This window comes from Theropithecus gelada, chromosome 7a, assembly GCF_003255815.1.
Source record: "Theropithecus gelada isolate Dixy chromosome 7a, Tgel_1.0, whole genome shotgun sequence".
Taxonomy (NCBI): Eukaryota; Metazoa; Chordata; class Mammalia; order Primates; family Cercopithecidae; genus Theropithecus; species Theropithecus gelada.
Window position 1 is genome coordinate 55,901,757 of NC_037674.1, and position 21,516 is coordinate 55,923,272.

Consider the following 21,516-nt stretch of genomic DNA (forward strand, 5'->3'; position numbering starts at 1 on the left):
TTAATGATGGACCTCACTCTTCAGATACACACAATGAAAAGTGTGAAGCCATCACAATTAGCAGAAGCTACAGATCCAGAAGATGAGACGAACCTCCACAATGTGTTCAGCAATACTTAACATCATGAGATACTAATTCCAATACTTGTTAAGCAATGCTCACTAAATATAGTCATAAATGTTTATAAACTTTTCACAAGTTTTCTCACTTAATAGCAAAAGACAAAAAGTAACATACCATTTAAAAAATACTTGTTCTTCATATCATGGAAATATGGATGAAATACTGGTGAAGCAATTTAGGGGGAAAAAAGTTCTGATGCATCTTTTTGTCAGGAAGTACTATTGGATGACAAGTAGAAAACACTGCTGACAATCTGAAGAAATAAGTACAGGAATAAATTTTCCAGGGCGTGAGGTTGAGTAGGATAGATGTTTCCAACATGTCTCCTCTTACAGCACCACTGCAGGAAGAAAGACATTAAGGTAGCAATGAAGTGGTGAGGATATATTTCTCAAAATTAATCTACCTTAAAAAAAAAAAAAAAAGTTTGTTTTATGAGCAAACTAAGTCTAATCCCTGATGGAATGGCTACTTTGACTGAAATGTTTTTTTAAATTTGAGATGGGGCTGGGCACAGTGGCTCACGCTTGTAATCCCAGTACTCTGAAAGGCCGAGGTGGGCACATCACTTGAGGCCAGGAGCTCAATACCAGCCTGAGAAACATGGCAAAACTCCAACTCCACTAAAAATACAAAAATTAGCTGGGTATGATGGCACACTCCTGTAATCCCGGCTACACGGGTGGCTGAGGTAGGAGAACTGCTTGAACCCAGGAGGCGGAGGTTGTAGGGAGTCAAGATCACACGACTGCATTCCAGAGTGGACAACAGACAGAGGCCCTGTCTGTAAATATATATATATATATAAATGTGAGATGGTAGATTCCACATTAAGAATTGAGCAATAGCATTACTAAATAATTCACAGGCAAGACATCCCATGTGCTGAGGGTATCACTGATGTGAAGTTTATAAAATTAAGACCTTTAACATATAGTAGAATATTTACAACTCTTTGGGATGCAATAGGAAGTACCCACAAACAATCTTTGATTCACTTAAATTTCTCTGATCATCTCAAGCTAAAATACTTTTAAAAGAGCTGTAAACTGGCCAGGCGTGATGGCTCACGCCTATAATCCCAGCACTCTGGGAGGCCGAGGCGGGCGGATCATGAGGTCAGGAGTTCAAGACCAGCCTGGCCAACACAGTGAAATCCCGTCTCTACTAAAAGTACAAAAATTAGCTGGGCATGGTGGCGGGCACCTGTAGTTCCAGCTACTTGGAAGGCTGAGGCAGGAGAATCGCTTGAACCCGGGAGGCGAAGGTTGCAGTGAACCAAGATTGTACCACTGCACTCCAGTCGGAGGGGGGGACACAGAGAGACTTTTGTCTCAAAAAATAAATAAATAAATAAAGCTGTAAACTTAAATATTAGTTTGATGTGTATTTTTTGCACAAAGTATTCCACATTTTCTGACCTTTCTGAGATTGTAAATGGCCACTAGTAAACTTCAAAGTAATAAATACATCTCATTTGAATTTTCAGAGTGAAAGTTATATTTCATCACTGAGACAGAAAGGAACTACTTTCAGAGACTCGTAGTATGGAGAGTGCATATAAAAATGGCTATTTGGAAATATTTTCATCATTATATGACTGTGTTGTCAAAACCTATTAATAGTGTGACATCTACAAACACTTTCACATCTACACAACTAAAAAACTTGTAAGCAGAACTTTTCTAACTTGATTTAAAATCTTTGAAAGAATTTCAATAAGCTTCGAACCTATTTGTTTTTTATGTGTTTTTGTTGTTGTTTGGGGTCTTGCTCTGTCACCCAGGCTGGAGTTCAGTGCCGCAATCACAGCTCACTGTAACCTCGAGCTCCAGCCCCCACTTATTAACAAAGTAAATGTGCAGCACCTTCTGATTAACATGCAAAAACTACGTATTCACATCAAGAAAATGGATATTTACCAGCCAGATTTAAATTTTAAAAAATTTATCTTTGGAAAATTGGTAAATAGGATTGAAAATTTTAGTAGGTATAGTTTTCCTTCCATCTGAATCTGCTTCTCTAGAAGGTATCTTTTTCAGCTCTAACAGCCCTTAAGACCAAATATTGAAATAAACTGAAATCAGAACCAGAATTTTGAATCATTCAAAAGGTGTTAAAATAAGGTTTTCAAAAATAGTAAATGTCCAAAAAATTTTATTTAAAAAACATTGCTTTTTAAAAAGTTCATTATAAATTGTATATAATATATTCTACTTCAACATCATCTCATGCTGCTCTTGATCATATTGCTGTTTTTAAAAATGAGTATATTATATTTATATATGTATAAAATATATATAAACAAGTATATTATAAATTATATATCATATATACTATGTCAACATTATCTCATACTTCTTGTGTGTATATTTTATGTGTATGTTATTACTCAGAAAAATTTATTATTACTTTAAGCATATAAATAAACATATTTGGGGTGGGTGCTTATAGGTATTGGAAACTACCATTAAAGGGCAGGAGGTCTATGACCATCCAGGAATAGGGAAGAAGACAACCATAAAAAGCAAACAAGAGAGCACTAAGAAGGAAAAGTAGCACAGACAATGCGACACACATATATGGACTGCCCAACACAACGCAACGCAGTAATAGAAAACTTGTTCTGGAATAATCCAAGCCTGAGACAATGCCAAGGGGATAGAATCTCAGCAGCAAACAGCAACCAACATAAAAATGAGCAAGCGCACAGCACAGAGAGGGCAATATTCAAACTGGTTCATTCCTTCATCAGGAATTTATTGGCTCTTCGACATTCCTGCAGAAGAATTAGGAAGGAGGCTTACCCTCGTAGCCACCAAGACTTAAAACGGTGAGAACTAAAGCAATCTGGGACTGGTGCTGAGACAGAAAAACATAGCAAAGGGACAATGAATAAGCCAGCAAACAGATTCACATATATTGGAGAACTTACTCTATAACAGACATAAAGTTACATATTCAATAAATGTTGCTGGAACAATTAAAAAAAAGAATTTATTGGCTCTTTATTTTGCATGTCTGTGGTAGATACTGGAATAAACCATGAACTTGGCAGAGAATTTGCCTTTGAGGAGATCGTAGGGTAGTGGAGAAATTAAGCATGTAAACATATGACTAAAGAGCAGTGTGATCAACTGAATTTCAATGATCTCTGTAGGGAAAAAAAAAAAAAAAAAAAACTGCGACCAAGAACTGAGCTTCTGTAGTAAGACACTCATGCCTAGACACATTTATCAATCTCCTAGTTAGTAAGACTTTGTGATTAAATGTGTAATGCTCTTGACTAGAACGTTATATAGTTTACTTTCTAATTAAATTAAGCACAGTTCTGTAGTATATACAGCAAGCACAGACCTATGTTGGGGCCCTGATATATTTCCAATTTCCCAATACTTGAAATTGTTTTTGTTCAGATCTAGTTGCTATTTCTCTTCTACTCAGATTGTCCCCTCATCTGAGACGCTCACCATTCTTGCTTCATGTTAGCCTGTACTGAAGTGCTTGCCTCCTGAGTCTAAGGCCTTGTCTTCAGCCTCTGTGTATGCCCTAATCAGAGTTACGGTGTTGTCATCACCTGCATCATAGGGGCATTTTCTCCCTTCCAATACCCTCTGCACAAATATTGTGCATTACTGATCACGAGGGAGTGCTTCTCTTTCCAGGCCAGAGACCCTATGGCCCTCTGACTTTCTTGAATCTCAGCACCCTGCATTTTCTGGCCAGTTAACTCGGCATTCTGTCCGCACTTGAGGAGCTGGTAGAGTGGTTTTTAAATGCTCTCGTTTAATAGAAGAATAACATAGACTGAGTTCAACAATACTAAACTTTCTAGACCTGCAACAGGTCAGGAATTTTACTGCTCAACCATTTCAGACCAACTGTCATGTCAGCTACATTAACATTCATTTTAACCTTAGAGTCAAAATAATACTTACCAATATTTTTAACCAGTACAATAATGTGACTTCATAGCTTGTAAGAATTCGGTTTCCTTCCCATTTCTCATCGTACATATTATATTGTACAAATCCATATTTAGCCTAAATGGGTTTTTCAAATGTATTTTTCAAATGTTTTTACTTTTGCGCATAAAACATCAAATCTATGCTATTATCCAAAGAATAATGACTGTTTTGAATGAAACACTTCCAATTATTCAATTATTTCATTAAAAAATTATCACACACACACACTATATGTCTAGTTGTCTACTAAGCATAAGAAGTATAAAGATCACTTCTCTTCTTTGGAGCTCACAGTACGGTAAAGGGGACAGATATGACAACAAATAATTTGATACGTAAGACAACATGATAAGCAGATCAATGGCCAGGGCCATTCAGACAAGGGAAAGAACACTCACTCTGCTTGGGAAAGTAGCAGACGACTTCACAGAAGAGGTGATGCTATAGCTGAGTTTTTAAGGGTAAACAGCCTTCTAGATGAACAAAAGAAAGAGCATTTCAGACAGAGAGAAATGCATGCTTACAGTGTGCAAAGGGCAGAAGAAGCCTGCAGTGCTCAGTGTTACAGAAGGAGAAGATGAGAGTGGGGAGACAAGAGGCTAGAAAAAGTAGATGAGGAGACCTCTCTTAAGGAGCTTTGTATACAACAGAAGCCATCTGTTTGCTACCCAGGAGGTTCTGATCAGCCACTGAAAGACCTTAGTCAGGGGTGCTGCACGATTAGATTTGTGTTTTCTAAGATCAGTTTGACCACAGCTTGAGAAATAAACTGGAAGAGGCAAGATGGAAGGCAAGGGAAGCAGGTGTGACACTCTTGCCTAGTCCAGCTTAGAAATGCTAAAAGGCTGGACAAAAACAGTGACAGGACAATCGAAAGGAGAGAATAGATTTAAGAGGCATTTCAGAGGCAAAATCAACAAGACCTGGTGACAGGATGGACAAGGGGTGTGAGTAAGAGAGCCGTGTCTATTAAGACTCCTGGGTTTCTGAGGATAACCAAATCATCCCCACAACAAAATTATTGCTCCCTAGCTGTGGTGCCATCTGCCAACCTTCAACCCACAGCAAATTTCATTTCCAAAGTAGAAACCATGAGTAAACAGAAATAATTTCTAACTTATAAGATACCAGATCTTAAACTCATCAAGTGCTGATACATGCAGTGATGGTAACCAATAAGTAGAGTGAAAGTATTTAAATCATAAAAGGTTTCCCTCTACTAACCACTAAAAGCTACAAAGTGTCCAACATAAAATTCTAGAGTGAGTAAAGGAAGTCATGATGAAGTGAGATAATATTCTTAGGGAATTCTGTATCCAAAGCAAATACCAACAAATCAATTAATAGTCCCCAAGTCTCCATGCACCTGCCAGGACTGACCAGGTCACGACAGGACATAATAAAATACAGTGTCCACTCCCAGTGAGCTTACCTTCCTCTCGCACTCAGTCAGGGCACAGTTCCTCATAAATATTTAACTTAAGTTGCAAAGTAGACAGATCAACTTGTTACATTAACACCAGGAGGTTAGGCTGAAAATCACAGGCTGATAGCCTCCATTTCAATGAATATTCTACTAGTCACACTTCTATTGGTTTTTAAAGATAGTTTTATATAAGGTATTTTATAATTACAATTTTAAAATGCAGTCTGTATTCACAAAAATTAGTTGTACAATTTCAACAAATTTTTGACACGGGAAAAATACACATACTTTGCTTTACTCTCATATAAAACACTGATTATTCGGCTGTAGTAATCCAGATTTAAGATGCTGATGAGTCTTCGTAAAGGACTTCATCTACCTTCATGTCGTTTTCATTCACTGGGACCTGGAGGCAAATCTGTTCTTTGAAAGCCAACGCTAGGGTGTAGGGCTTCACTTCCTGATGCTGCAAACAGCGCTTCAAGTAGGCATCATAGTAGCCCTTGCCCCTCCCCAGTCGGTTGCCATGTTTGTCAAACCCAAGGCCTGGCATGAAGATGAGATCGAGTCCCCCTGCGGAAAAGAGGAACAAATTTAAGAGGATTAATTGTTTCTGAAAGATCATTTCAGGATGTGTTTTTTGTTTTGTAATGACATCTATTCTTTCTCTGATTTCTAAAAACAATTTGTGACCATTAATAGCCAAAAAGCACAGAAGTGGACAAAAAAGGAAATAAAACTTACTCAGCAACTCAGTTAAGTCTCTTATGCATCCTTCCAATAGATACTTTACATATATCTGTACAAAAGTGCCAGATTCCCAGGCCTCATTCATAACTAGTTAAATAAAGAGAATCTCCAGAGATAGATAGGGCCCTCTTTTTTTAGTATCCTGGTGATTCTCCATACCTGTCAGGTTTGGAAATCAACGCCCCAGGATAATGACAGTTGGAGGGCGGGAGAGGGTCAAGGAGGAGCCATAAAGGACAGAGCTGTTCTCAGGGTCAGTGAGCAGAAAGAAAGTCCACTGTCAGGCATATCAAGCAGTTCAGACAGCCTACTCCCTCCTCATTTCCCCTCCTATTGGAGAGGCAAGGCCAGGCTGCCAGGCTTCCCCAGATTCATGTGAGAGCAGGCTTTGACCTACTCAGGGACATTCCAAAGGTACAAGATGGGGACCCACAACTAGTCCTCTAGCTAGAACCCTCTCAAGTAACACGAAAACCAGAACTGGCTATGACATTATCAGGACAGAATGCTGAAGCTCAGGGTGGGAGGCAGGGTCCTGGAGGCTGTAAAAACCCAACTGCAGGAAGGGTGTGTGGGGATTCCCATGAAGATGGCAATAAAGGTCACTAGGTGAAGGACCTCCATGAGGGAATGGTACTCCAGCCTCTGGCAAGAAACATGGGGTACCAGTGTTAGCACAAGAGCCACATTACATGTGCAACCCAGTGGTCTGCCCTGTGGCCTCCTTGTACTGAGTCTTGGCCTCCTAACAGCTGTCCTGGGGGCTTCTGGGTGACCTATAGCTTAGTCGTGGACTAACCATTCACATAGCATTGCTGGCAAGATATACCAGGGTTGGAAGCCATGAATTCTCTGGAACAGGGTGTTCAGAGTAGAGAAGATCAGACTGCTAGTACGGCTGGCCCCCGCTATCAGCAGATATTCTGACTACCTACAGAACTGTGAGGTGAACTCAGCTTCTCTCTGGCTCCCAGCATACACCGGTCACCCCTGCCTGCCAAAATCCAGCAAAGCATGCCTCAGATTACAGTAATGACCTTCCCCTGTAAACCTGCTTGTCTATTTCAATTCCAACTTGCTAAAAAGATCCTAGTCACTGACTTTTGTCTTTCCTCCCTGCCCCGTCCAGCTTATTGATAGTGGACTGTGAATTTGGACTTTACTCCCTCGTGTCCTCTTTCTGTTGCCAGAGCACCGTCAGGCTTGAAGTTCAGTTCTGTCTTCCATACCTAGAACACACAATGCGCATACCTTTCTAAGGATTCCTGCCTCTTTACAGTATGACAACGTGCTCTGTAAGGTCCTCTGGAGGACACACAGTCTCTTCCCTTCATGAGGTGGCAGTTCAGTTAGTACAAAATATATCCACATGTAATATCCATTCCAATGCACAGCAGCAGTCTCTGCCAAATGCCTCAAAAGCAACAGAGACAAATACTAGAGACCTCAGCAGCGGGAGAGCAAATGCTGGGTGGTCAGGGAAGAATTCACGGAAAACTCAACTTGACCTGGATTTTTAAGATGTGTCAGAGTTAGGTCTAAATATCTTTCAGAAACCAAAAGAAGGGTGGCAAGAGCCGAGTGAGGGAGTAGGAAGTGGGGAGCAGTTTACTTCCTGCGACAAAAGGATCAAGCTGAGGAGTAGCAGAAGACATGAATGTAGAGTTCACCAGGTACAGGCATGGAGATTTGGGGTCAAAGGCACAGAGACCCCCTAGAACACAATAGCAAAAAACCAAATAACCCAATTAAAAACTGGGCAAAAGACTTAAACAGGCTGGGCACGGTGGCTCATGCTTGTAATCCCAGCACTTTGGGAGGCCGAGGCGGGTGGATCATGAGGTCAGGAGATAGAGATCATCCTGGCTAACACGGTGAAATCCCGTCTCTACTAAAAATACAAAATATTAGCCAGGCGTGGTGGCAGGTGCCTATAGTCCCAGCTACTCAGGAGACTGAGGCAGGAAAATGGCATGAACCCGGGAGGTAGAGCTATCGCACCACAGAACTCCAGCCTGGGCGACAGAGTGAGACTCTGTCTCAAAAACAAAAAAGACTTAAACATACATTTGTCCAAAGAAGACATACAAATAGCCACAGGCATATGAAAATATACTCAACATCACTGATCATCAGGGAAATACAAACAAAATCTTCAATGAAACATCACCCCACACTCACGAGGATGTCCAATATCCAAAAAATAGAAAACCACAAATGTTGGCAAGGATGTGGAGAAATTAGAACCCTTGTACACTGCTGGTGGGGATGTAAAATAATGCACCCATTAAAGAAAAGAGTATACGGGTTCCTCAACAAATTAAAAGCAGAACTACCATATGGCTCAGCATTCCCACTTCTGGGTATCTATCCAAAAGGATTGCAAGTCAGGGTCTTGAAGAGATATTTGCACTCCCACGTTCACTGCACCATTGTTCCCAAGAGCCAACATATGGAAACAACCTAAGTATGCATCGATGGAGAACGAACAAACAAAATGTGGTACATATATTCAATCAATATTATTCAGCCATATTAAAGAAGGAAATTCTGCAGTATGTAACCCATGGATGAGCCCGAAGGATATCATGCCAAGTGAAATCAGTCGGTCACAAAAAGACAAATACTTTATGATGCCACGTACATGTGCTATCTAGAGTAGTCAAAATCTTAGAAACAGAAAGCAGAACGATGGTTACCAGGCGCAGGAGAAAGCGGGAGACAGAGAGTTGCCATTCAACGGGTACAGAGTTTCATTCATGCAAGATGAAAAAATTCTAGAGATCTGCTATACAACTGTGCTTACAGTTAACAATACTTTCCCAGGCACTTACAACTTTCAGGAGGGTAGATCTCACATTATATGTTATTTACCACAATAAAAAATTTTAAAAAGCAAAGAGACCAAAAGAGAAGCCAGGAGAATAGTCAGGATTCCCACCAGAGTCAATACACAAGAAAGAAAAGGCAGAATTTTGGAACATCCACATTTAGGCAGTTGGAGGAAAAAAATGAAGAAATGAAACAGAGATAAGAAAACAACGTTCTCAAATCCCTTGAGCAAGAGTTAATCTTACTGCCTCTTTTCTTGTTACTCCCTGTACTTTGATCACAGCTCTCACTGAAGTCTACCTTGTACCACAGTTGATGGTACACGTCTCTGTCTCCCTCACCAGACAGAAAATTTCTTTGAGGGCCATAATTTTTCCAAGTCCTCTTTCATCCTTGGATTTTAATAGAATTTTAGGCCAAAGAAACTCTGAAAAATGAGTATTTGGCTTGCAGAATGGATCAATCCCAGCATGACATCCCCTATTTTAGTAATTCCAAAGTACATAAATTTAGCTCAAAGAGGCAAAAAAATAAAATAAAATAATAAAAATACAACTTTGTATGGCTGCTTTTTCAAAATGAGTTTTACACTTGAGAAGCAAGAGGAGAACGGTTTTTGGATTCCCAGGTAACCAAAGCTCAGAAAAGGCCCTTCCTACGTGGAGGTCCTTGCATCATACATGAGGTATTGTTGTTGTAGCCCTGAACACAGAACTGTTCCTGCTGCTCCCTTCAACCACAGGGATCACAGGTTGCTCCTGGCCTCAGGTCCTTAAGATATACTTCCTGGTCTGCTCCCACTTCTGCTACTTGGTAAATCCAAGTGTTCTCCCTGAAACACATTGTGTATTCTTTGTTTGACTTTATTTGTTGTCACCCTTGAAGCTCTTCCTGTGCCTTACCAGCATCTCCACATGCATCACCCACCCGCCACACACACCCCTAGGGCTCCTCACACTTTGGGAACATTATGCTGGATGTTTTTCCTCCTCAAAGGTGACAGCTCAGTGGGGTTTAAAAATCATGCAGAGGCTCAACAAGCTTCCCTCACACACACTGGTCCCACTAATAGAGGTAGACACCAGAGACACCTTCACACACCACAAGGTTAGAACTCAATAGGGGAGACAGAAGAAAAAACTTAGTCCATGCACAGTTCATATGCCTCTGGTATGGCTCTATTTTCAAATCACCAAGGGCTCATTAATAGTGTCCACTGACAGCGCAATGTGCAAGAGCCAACCTGCTGTGATTTTGTTTAATCCTGTGTGCACTTACTTCACGTTCTGTGCTAGTGGGCACAGAGCTCTCTAGATGTCACAAGATTGTTCTGCAGAGTCACAGTTTGTTGAGTGTTTTTCTCCAGGTTTCACTAGCTTCTAATGTGATCTTGCATTCCAAAACTGCAAAGGTAACCTTTGGAAAACTCACCCAACCCACACACACTGCATTTATTTGCTCAAAAACATCTTCTGTCTTTTCATTTGGTGCTGGCTCTGAAACAGCAGTGCCCTCTGGAGTCAGTCTGATGTGGTGACTCCACATCAGAGGGCATGGGCCCTCAGGCTATTTCTTAGCTGTGTGATCACAAGCAAGCTACTGCAATCTCTGTGCTTCCATGTGTTTTCTTATCTGTAAAATGGAGCTGGTCATGAAAACTGTATGAGATAATGCAGCGTATCTGTTCACAACAATTATATTTATTAGGATAACTTTCTATTTTTTTTAAAGAAAACTCAGGCACTATTTCTTGAACCAGGTAGCAGGGAAAGAGGTATAGTTTCTCCAATACTTCAAGTATTTTTTTTTTTTTGAGATGAAGTCTTGCTCTGTCGCCTGGGCTGGAGTGCAGTGGCCGGATCTCAGCTCATTGCAAGCTCCGCCTCCCAGGTTTACGCCATTCTCCTGCCTCAGCCTCCCATGTAGCTGCGACTACAGGCGCCCGCCACCTCGCCCAGCTAGTTTTTTGTATTTTTTAGTAGAGACAGGGTTTCACTGCGTTAGCCAGGATGGTCTCAATCTCCTGACCTCATGATCTGCCCGTCTTGGCCTCCCAAAGTGCTGGGATTACAGGCTTGAGCCACCACGCCCGGCCTTCAAGTATTTTTTGACCAGAGCCTTTATAATCTTACCTTAGAACTGGCTCTCACATGTTCCCTCAGCAAAGGGGTTCAGCAGAGCAAAAAAAAGGAGGAAGAAAACCAGGGGAGAATGAAGGTATAGGATGCAGATTAGCAAATTTTTCCTACAAAGGACCAGAGAATCAATAATTTAGGCTTTGCAGGCCTTAGGGTCTCTGTTAGAACAACATAACTCTGCTGTGTAGTATGAAAGCAGCCAAAGACAAATGTAAATGAATGAGTTTGGCTGTGTTCTGATAAAATTTTGTTTACAAAAACAGACAGAGGGCCAGATTTGGCCCGTGGGGCTGCAGTGTGATAACCCCCATCATAGAACATAAGGAAAGAGAGTTTCAGGGACAGAGAAGTAGACACAGTGTCAAATGTGGCAGAATGGACAAGTAAGGTAAGAACACAAAAATATCTAATAGATTTGGCAACTAGGGAATCAACGGGGCAAGGATAATATCAGTGGAGAGATGGGGACAGATGCTGAGCTGCAGAATCTTCGTTGACCAGGAAAAAAGCCTAGGTAGTAGGCCTTGGAAAAAAGTGAAGAAGTAAGACTCTATAAATGCCTCTACTTCCTGAGACAGAAGTATTAGGCTCTGAGGATTCAGTTCACCTTCACAAAACATTCTTATTAATTCTGGCAGCGAGGCAGCCTGGGCCCCTGACACCTCCTAAGATGTCCTGAACTCAGACTCCCTGTCCTGAGCTTTGCAGAATATAATCAGTTCAGCCAGTGGACTGTCTTTACTGTAATACTGAAGAGAAGGCTGAAAATAAGTGTTAGAGCCCATGAAGTATGTGGGCACCTGCCTACCTGCACACCTTTGCTCCTGTGATGCTGTTCTTCATTCCTGTAAGGGCCTTCTACTCTTTTTGTTAACTTATTTATCATAACAATTATAATATCACAAATCTTAAACTTCCATCGAGTCCACCCAGTCCATGCAGTTTGGTGTGACCAGCTCTTATCCTATACTGTAAGAATGCCTGTGGTCCGTTAAGTAGTAGGACTCCTTCTCCCTTCCTTCTGGGAGCAGAGCTTTTGTCTTTCCCCAGAGAATTTGAGCTCAATTCTATTTACTATGAAAAAAAGAATGACAGTGAAGGATATAAGGGCTATAATGAGTAGTCTCCTTGTTATATTTATTTTAGCTTCCTGACTATATCCAAGGAGTGACTTGTTCAGATTACCCTATGAGACACCTAACTCTTAACCAAAGTCCTGCTTCTAAAAGAGAAGGACAGCACAGAAACTAACATTTGTACAGTGCCTACAATGTGTCGGGCAAGATGCCATACCCTGGAAAGAGAAGGATAAATAAAACCAGCTGGTCAGTACATCTACCTAGGGAGGCAGGAGGGTGGGAACTATTATCCCCATTTCACAAAAGAATAAACTGATGCTCAGAGAGGTCAAATTACTCCCTAAAGTCATTCAACTCATAAGAGACTCAGCTTATAAGAGATGAAGCTGAGGGCTTGCTGTTCCAAATGGATAATGATTCAACAATATACATGGCTTCTATTGCCAAAAGATACAAATGAGATTAAGTAAAGATATGGAGGAAACACAACAAGGCCAAGCATCTTGGAGGCAGTAGAGGAGAGGGGTTTAAGTGTGTAGGATTCTAGACAGGCTGCCTAGGTCTGAATCCAGCACTACCACTTAATAGCTATGAAACATCAGTCAAAATTACCTTCACCCAAAATCTAGAATGGATAAGCATATTAAGATGTAAAGAGTCTCTAAGCTATTAATACCAAATGTCAACTTAATCAGCTGCAGCATGCCTACTCCTCAGGCCACGTGGCTGATTACAGAGAGACACAGGCACTTCCATCAGACATGCTTCTAAAACATGAAGAAGCTGAAATCCTAAAATAAAATACAGAACCAATAATTCATGATAGCTCTTGAGGCAGAACTGTCAAAAATCAATACCATATGTTTTGAATTCATTATGATTGCCTTAGAAAGAACAGACTGAAGCACAACCTCCTTGAAACACTCTTCATATAAAACAGTACAGCACATAGAAGGTAATAAAACCTTTTACATGACTGCAGCAATAAAATATATTCAACTTCTGATTATATATAAAAATTGGGTTTTAAAACAAGTATGGTTCCCTGCAAATCTATAACATACTTAAGGAGGAGTTAACTGAGCCACCTATTATAGACCGCTAATTTTTTAAAATTACACTGTAAACACACCTTCACTCTTTCTGCTATGAATGGTCACAACCTATTTTGGTTATCTGGGAATATTCACACCGAATCAAACACACTGTAGTAAGAATCATCTATTAAAGACATGATCATCATAATTGATCACTTCTGCATTGTTACTATAAAATTCTTTCTCTTAACTTGGATACTAACATTTGCACCAGAATATAGGGACCATATCTGTCACAAAAGCATTAGAAATAAGTACCAACCCCATGTGAGATAGCCCTTCTCCTAGTATCCCTGGGTGACACAGGTCATTCTGCTAATCAGTTAATGAGGTATTCAGAATATAAGACAATCTGTGTGTGTCTTATATTTAAAACCTAAGTGTATTATGGGTTCGAGGCTTTCACTCAACCTTATGAACACTACGTGTTTAAATGAAGGAAGTAGGAGGTGACAGGAATTTATACTCTTCTAAGTAAAGCTGAAAAAGCAAATAAGAAATGTGAATAATATTTAGCGACTTGGCTGCTGAAGATCTCACAGCAGCACTCTCCTCCTACCTAATCCAAAGAGCCTAGAAAAATATCAAGGACAACAGGCCAGAAGTCAAGATAAAATGGGTTCTAGAAACCAATCCTTCTATCCATAATACAGGTTCACCCCTTTAAGGATATCACAGGAAGGATACAAAAGAAGAGTGGCTACCTCTGAAACAAGGTATTAAGTAACAGGAGACTTGGATGAGAAGAATATTTCACACTTTCACAGTACTCTTCTGTATGGTTTAAATTTTTATCATGTGCATATGGAATCAAATTTTTAAAAATATCATCCTTATAGTACATCAAGGACAAGAGCCTTGGAGGCAGTCCTGCACAGCAGTTTATCTGTGCAGGCTTCTACAGAGACTGCCTGGGCTTGAATCCCATAACTACCGTTACTAGATAAGAAACATTAGTAAAGTTACTGAATTAGTAAAGTTACTCTCTTTGAAACCCAATTTCTTCTCCTTCAGACAAAAATAATGCTATTTTATAGGGATTAAATAAAGGAGGTAAAACTCTAGTAAGTGTTCAATAAATTACAGCTGTATTATACTTGGGGATATGAATAATGCCTATCCTCTTCCTGTTGACTCTGAAAGTTATTTCTTGAGTCATAATACTAACACTCCAAGAGCCAGCTTGCAGATTTCCTATAAGCCCAAACCATGGGCAAGGGTCGGCCTAGCTCTCTACCGCCACCTCCTGTCAGCTAGCAACATGCAGGTGAGAGCGGTCCGTAAGAAACTGCTCAAGCCTTAGGCAGAGCAGGAGCCCTGATGGCTCACTGAAATACACAGTCTCTGAAACAGGTGTGATAGGAAAGCATTCCTCTGTTAGAAACAGCCTTTCTCTTTTAAAGGATCCTTTGAGGTGTATCTGTTTACAAACCAAGAAAAATGAAGTTGCTCTTTTACAATCCCTTTCAGCACATTCAGCTGTGTGCTAGACACTGTGCTAAGCTCTTTGCAAACATGACTTAATTTAATCTTCCCAACAGTTCTGTGAGGTATATATTGTTATCCCCTTTTTTCAAATGGGAAAATCAAGATGATGTAATTTGCCCAAAGTCATACAGCTAGGATATGTAGGCATGGGAATGTGAATGGTGGTGTAGCTCTAGTGAAGTGTGGAAACTCTTTGTTCTTTGCCTATGAAATTAAAGCAGAGAGGGAAAGCTCTGCTTATTTGCCTTGGTGGCAGAATCAGTCAAACTGGATGCAGCAGCTGTACCAGTCAGGTCAGGACCATGGTGAGGGACAGGTGGCACACTCAAACCAAGGAAACGAGAAAAGATTAATAAAGAGATGGAGATGCTTAGAGAAAGCAAGAGAGATGGTACAGTCCCTGGGGTAGCTGACCGTACCATCAACTTGGCCTGAAGGTGCAAGGGGCAGGAATGCGGAGGGCATGGTTATAAGAACCCGCAGAGCTGCGATGAGAAGGCTGCCTGACTGGAGTGTGGATGTACACTGGGGGCGAGGGGTAACACCCTGCAGCCTCTGGTCTTCATTGCTGCCTGCTGATGTAGTCCACAGAGGCTGGTCTTCCCCACCACTGAGCAAGTAGAAAAGATAGACAGTGGATCTAGAGGAGGCCAACCAAAATCACCTAGCAAAAGACCGAAATGTGGTTATTATCAGTGGTTACTCTTGGCTTGGAGATTTGGGCTTATTTTTAATTTATTCTTTATGTCTTATCTTTATAATAAGAACAAAGCTATTTCCTTTAGAAAAAAAATTTTTTATCAATACTCAGAAAAATTTCCAGTCTTCTTTTTGAAGATGTACTTCAAACATGCTAGCTATTTTCTTAAGTATGTTTTTTATATCTTAAGCCTACTACATTGTCTAGAAAATAACTCTAAAATTATGTCAACAGATAATAATAATTTGATTTATACTATTTTCTTAGTCAACATCATCATCACCATCACCATAAACAACTACAATTGTATATGAAAGAAGCAAGCTAGGTTGCTGCAGACTGAAAAGTGGGAATGGTGTCCCAATACTTTACCACTGGGGTTTGCAAACTATAGCCTGCAAGTCAAATCTGGTCCACTGCATGATTTTATAAATAAAGTTTCAATGGGACACAGACATGCTCTGTCTTCACACTAAAATAGCAGAACTGAATCACTGCAACAGACACAGACACTGTATGGACCACAAAGCCCCAAATATTTACTATCTGGCCCTCTGCAGAAAAAGCACCCTGCCAATCCCTACTTTACAGCTTCTGCCATAAGGTTTTTAACAACAACAACAAAAATCTATATATCAGCTTATCCTATCTTAGCAGATATTGACAAAAATAAATCTTACTGGAAAAAAATATAATTTAAACTCTCTTTACTGCAGATATGTAAAAATGCTCTGTAGAAAATAGGATCCACATCAGCAGTAGCTTAATCTAAATGGCATTTCTAAATGTTATATTTATTTGGCATCTGAGTTGTTGATAATCAGATGGACCTAAAAATGAAACGGAGAAGACATTACAAAACTTCCTATGATTTTTCACTAACTGTAGGCAACCCCTGCTTGTCTGATTTTACTCATCTGTAAAATGGGTGGATGGAACTTTTCAATATCTTTTTTATTAACTTTCATATTAGGTTCAGGGGTACATGTGCAGGTTTGTTATACAAGTAAACTCATGTCCTGGGGATTTGGTGTACAGATTATTTCATCACCCAAGTACTAAGTATAGTACCCATTAGGTACTTTTCCTGATCCTTTCCCTTCTCCCACTTCCCACTCTCAAGAAGGCCTCAGTGTCTGTTGTTCCCCTCTTTGTTCCATGTGTTCTCATCATTTAGCTCCCACATATAAGTGAGAACATGCGGTATTTGGTTTTCTGTTCTTGTGGTGGTTTGCTTAGGATAATAGCCTCCAGCTCCATACATGTTGCCACAAAGGACATGATCTCATTCTTTTCTATGGTTGCATGATATTCCATGGTATATATGCACCACATTTTCTTTATTCAGTCCACTAGTGATGAGCATTTAGGCTGATTCCATGTCTTTGCTATTACGAATAGTGCTGCAATGAACATATATGTGTATGTCTCTTTATGGTTGAATGATTTATATTCCTTTGGGTATAGACTCAATACTGGGATTGCTGGGTCGAATGGTAATTCTGTCTTTAGTTCTCTGTGGAATCACCACATTGCTTCCCACAGTGGCTGAACTAATTCACGCTCCTACCAGCAATGCATAATCATTCCCTTTTCTCTGCAACCTCACCAGCATCTGTTATTTTTTTACTTTTTAACAATAGCCATTCTGACTGGTATGAGATGGTAACTCTCTGTGGTTTCGATTTGTATTTCTCTAACGGTGAAAAAATTTGAGCATTTTTTCATATGCTTGTTGGCCATGTATATGTCCTCTTTCAAAAAGTATCTGTACATGTCTTTGCCTACTTTTTTAATGTGTTTGTTTGTTTTCTTCTTGTAAATTTGTTTAAGTTATTTATAGATTCAATATCTCAGATCTCTTTAGAATCAAAGCTTAGTGACTCTGAGAATTTAAGGAAAATTCCTTGTTTATCTGTGTGACTCAATCAAGAAATAAATTAAGCCAGTCACACACAAAAACAAACATTATATGATCCTAATTAAATGAAGTCTTGAAAGTAGTCAAACTCATAGAATCAGAAAGTAGAATGGACCAGAGGCTGAAGAAAGGGGGGAAAGAAGAACTGTTCAATGGGTATAGAGTTTCAGATATGCAATATGACAAATTCTGGAGATCTGTTGCACAGCAATGTCAATATACTTAATACTCCTGAACTGTACCTTTAAAATGGTTAAGATGGTAAATTTTGTTATGTGTTTCCTTACCACAAAAAAAAAAAAGAAAGAAAGAAATTAGGCATCGAGGGAAGAGTCTAAAGGGCAGTCCATCCTATGCTCATGTTCATGTGAGGGTGTATTCAACAAAGAAAAGTCTCTTGAAAGCAGTGAAGAACAATTTCTTCAGATACAGAAATATAAGGGTGTTTTGGAGCTATTTCTGTTTTTCTCAGTTTTTAGGAGATGAGCTCTCAAAGTCACTTTTTTTTTTTTTTTTTTTTTTTCTTGAGACAGAGTTTCACTCTTGTTGCCCAGGCTAGAATGCAGTAGCGCGATCTCAGCTCACTGCAACCTCCACCTCCCAGGTTCAAGCCATTCTCCTGCCTCAGCCTCCCAAGTAGCTGGGATTACAGGCATGCACCACCACACCCAGCTAATTTTTGTATTTTTTTAGTAGAGACAGGGTTTCATCATGTTGCCCAGGCTGGTCTCGAACTCCAGATCTTCAGGTGATCCACTCACATCGGCTTCCCAAAGTGCTGCGATTACAGGTGTAAGCCACCATGCCTGGCCCACTATTCTTAATTAGTTATTGCATCGTATGATTTCCAAGCCTTAAGAGTTTAGTAAAATGGAAACTTCTGTCTGCCTTTCGCCATTTTGTTTTTTACCGAACTGTTAAATGAGCACTTGAAAGTCCTGCAACTGGCCGGGCGCGGTGGCTCAAGCCTGTAATCCCAGCACTTTGGGAGGTCGAGACGGGCGGATCACGAGGTCAGGAGATCGAGACCATCCTGGCTAACACGGTGAAACCCCGTCTCTACTAAAAATACAAAAAACTAGCCGGGCGAGGTGGCGGGCGCCTGTAGTCCCAGCTACTCCGGAGGCTGAGCCAGGAGAATGGCGTAAACCCGGGAGGTGGAGCTTGCAGTGAGCTGAGATCCGGCCACTGCACTCCAGCCCGGGCTACAGAGCAAGACTCCGTCTCAAAAAAAAAAAAAAAAAAAAAGTAAGTCCTGCAACCTCTCTGGTTCAGTACATTTAACTAAAATAAAATTACATGGTACATTATATTTCTTCAGCTTGCTCTCTTCCTGCACACCTAAAAGGACTCATAGTTCAGCTAATATGAGTCTTGGGCCACCTAGAACAAATTCTATTACAGTAAGTCTATGATAAAGTGACCTATTACTTTGAAATAATAGTACCTGGATTTTATATAATGTCCTTTTCCAGTGAGTTCCAAGTGTCTTTTTCACTGCAACTAGGCTTGTTATCTGCTTCAATAAGTCTTCTTCTGGTGGGGGAGAAACTTGCTCTTAAAACCCAGAATCTCCTAGGGCACAGTGGCTCACGTCTGTAATCCCAGCACTTGGGAGGCCAAGGCAGGCAGATCATGAGGTCAGGAGTTCGAGATCAGCCAGACCAACATGGTGAAACCCCCGTCTCTACTAAAAATACAAAAATTAGCTGGGGGTGGTGGCGCGTGCCTGTAATCCCAGCTATTCAGGAGGCTGACACAGGAGAATCGCTTTAACCCAGGAGGCAGAGGTTGCAGTGAGCCGAGATGGCGCCACTGCACTCCAGTCTGCGTGACAGAGCGAGACTCCATCCTAAGAAAAAAAAAAAAAAAATCCTCCCTAAAACCTTCTAAAACAGCTTGACAGGAAAAAAGAAGCAGAAAAAAGTTTCTAGCGATTGGTACTTCAATCAAAATTTAATGGATTCAAATCAATAAATAGTCATTACTAATACCTCACTTTATGGAAGGCCATGCCCAAGGAACTATAGAGAACACAGAGATAAGTTGCTATCAATGTCCTCTAAGACCTAAAAACCTGGTCAGCTAAAAATGCATCTAATCTGTTGTCTGTAAAGAGATAATTAAATAATTGTAATAAGGGGTAGAGTAATACAAGTTCCAAGGTAATAGGTACAAAGGAAGAAAGTTGTATTCCTTTGAGAAGGGAGTTAAACACAGGAAAACCTCTCTAGGAAGGTGGCCTGTTGTATCAACCATGAAAGGATGAGTCTTTTAGAGAGGAAAAGTCTTTTGGAAACAAGAACATCTGGGTTTTATCCCTCCTCTGTTTGACTGTGTGACTGCAAACAAGTCATTTCCCACCTAGGCCCGTTCTCTTATCTACAAAATGAAAAATTGACTTAGATGATCTTCAAATCTCTTCCAATTCAGATAATCCCCTGTGCCAATTAAATAACTAAAGGATATACAAATTGGGAGACTGCAGACAAATCCATCTCCGTGGACTAACAATAAATTTGTCAAACACTGACATCTGCTGGAAATTGAGAAAACTACTCAATCCATCTCATAAATAGCCTTTAAAAACCTAGTCTTGAATACTTTGTTTTGAAAACACATTATTAAAGATCCAAGTTTCTTATGAAATTAAATCTTTTAATATTATTTTATCAAACTTAAGAAAATTTTGAAGAAAATAACTTTAAAATTACTTCAGAAACGTCTGTTTCCATTTGGAAATTTGGGCCTGTGCTCCCATGCTTTCCTATATGACAAAAATAACCAGCTTAACAACACAATGGACAAACTTCTATTCATCAGAACAACAAATATAAACTGATCCGGAATACACTTAACCAAGCTCTCAAGGGGATTTTGGAAGAGAAACTAACAAAATTCTTTTAAAGCTAATCTTAAAAAACACACGTAGAATAGTCAGCTAAATTTTTCAAATTAGAATAATGGGGCAGGACTCATCCTGCCAGGTATTAAAATCCATTGAACAGCCATCATACATCTGTATTAATCAAAACACTACGGCACTAGCGCCAAAATAGGCAGATTCCACAGATAGGTGGAAAAGACAAAAACAGCCAGATACAGACCCAAACATATATAAGAATTTTGTTCATGAAAATGGTGAATCTCAAGTCAACAGAGAAAGGGTAGATTACTCATTAAATGTGTTCAGACACCTGGCTAACATTTATTTATAAAACATATTCTTGGCCGGGTGCGATGGCTCATGCCTGTAATCCCAGCACTTTGGGAGGCCGAGGCAGGCAGATCACCCGAGGTCAGAAGTTCAAGACCAGCTTGGCCAACATGGTGAAGCCCTGTCTCTTAAAAAAATACAAAAATTAGCCAGGCATGATGGCGGGAGCCTGCAATCCCAGCTACTTGGGAGATTGAGGCTGGAGAATCGCTTGAACCCAGGAGGCAGACGTTGCAGTGAGCCAAGATCGTGCCACTGCACTCCAGGCTGGGTGACAGAGCGAGATTCCATGTCAAAAAAAAAAAAAAAAAACTTATATTCTCTCCCTATATACATAAGTTTTCAAATATAAATTCAAAAAGGATTAAGACTTTAATATTTAAAAACACAAAATACTAAGATAAAATGATGATTTATATAAACTCAAGACAAGTAAGACCTCCTAAAAATAAAACCAAAGGCAAAAATCCTAAAAGAAAGGATTAATAGACTTTACTAATAACACTTCAAAACATCTGTATCCTCCCCCACAAAATACAAAAAATTAAGAAAAAGGTTTAAAAATGAATACAAATTGGCCGCGCGCGGTGGCTCACACCTGTAATCCTAGCACTTTGGGAGGCCAAGGTGGGCGGATCACGGGGTCAGGAGATGAAGACCATCCTGGCTAACATGGTGAAACCCTGTGTCTACTAAAAATACAAAAAATTAGCCGGTCTTGGTGGCGAGTGCCTGTAGTCCCAGCTACTTAGGAGGCTGAGGCGGGAGAATGGCGT

At 40.2% G+C, this 21,516-nt stretch overlaps 1 protein-coding gene across 3 annotated transcripts in view; it reads right to left on the reverse strand.

The window, feature by feature from the left end:
• Positions 1 to 5,623: 5,623 nt before the first annotated feature.
• The window catches only part of LOC112627801 (5-formyltetrahydrofolate cyclo-ligase), a 51,173-nt gene continuing 35,280 nt past the window's right edge, over positions 5,624 to 21,516 (reverse strand). For all 3 annotated transcript variants that reach the window (XM_025390466.1, XM_025390465.1, XM_025390467.1), the window contains exon 3: positions 5,624 to 6,091. In XM_025390466.1, coding sequence (XP_025246251.1) covers positions 5,859 to 6,091 — 233 coding nt within the window. In that variant the 3' untranslated portion in view covers positions 5,624 to 5,858. The remainder of the gene's footprint in view (positions 6,092 to 21,516) is intronic.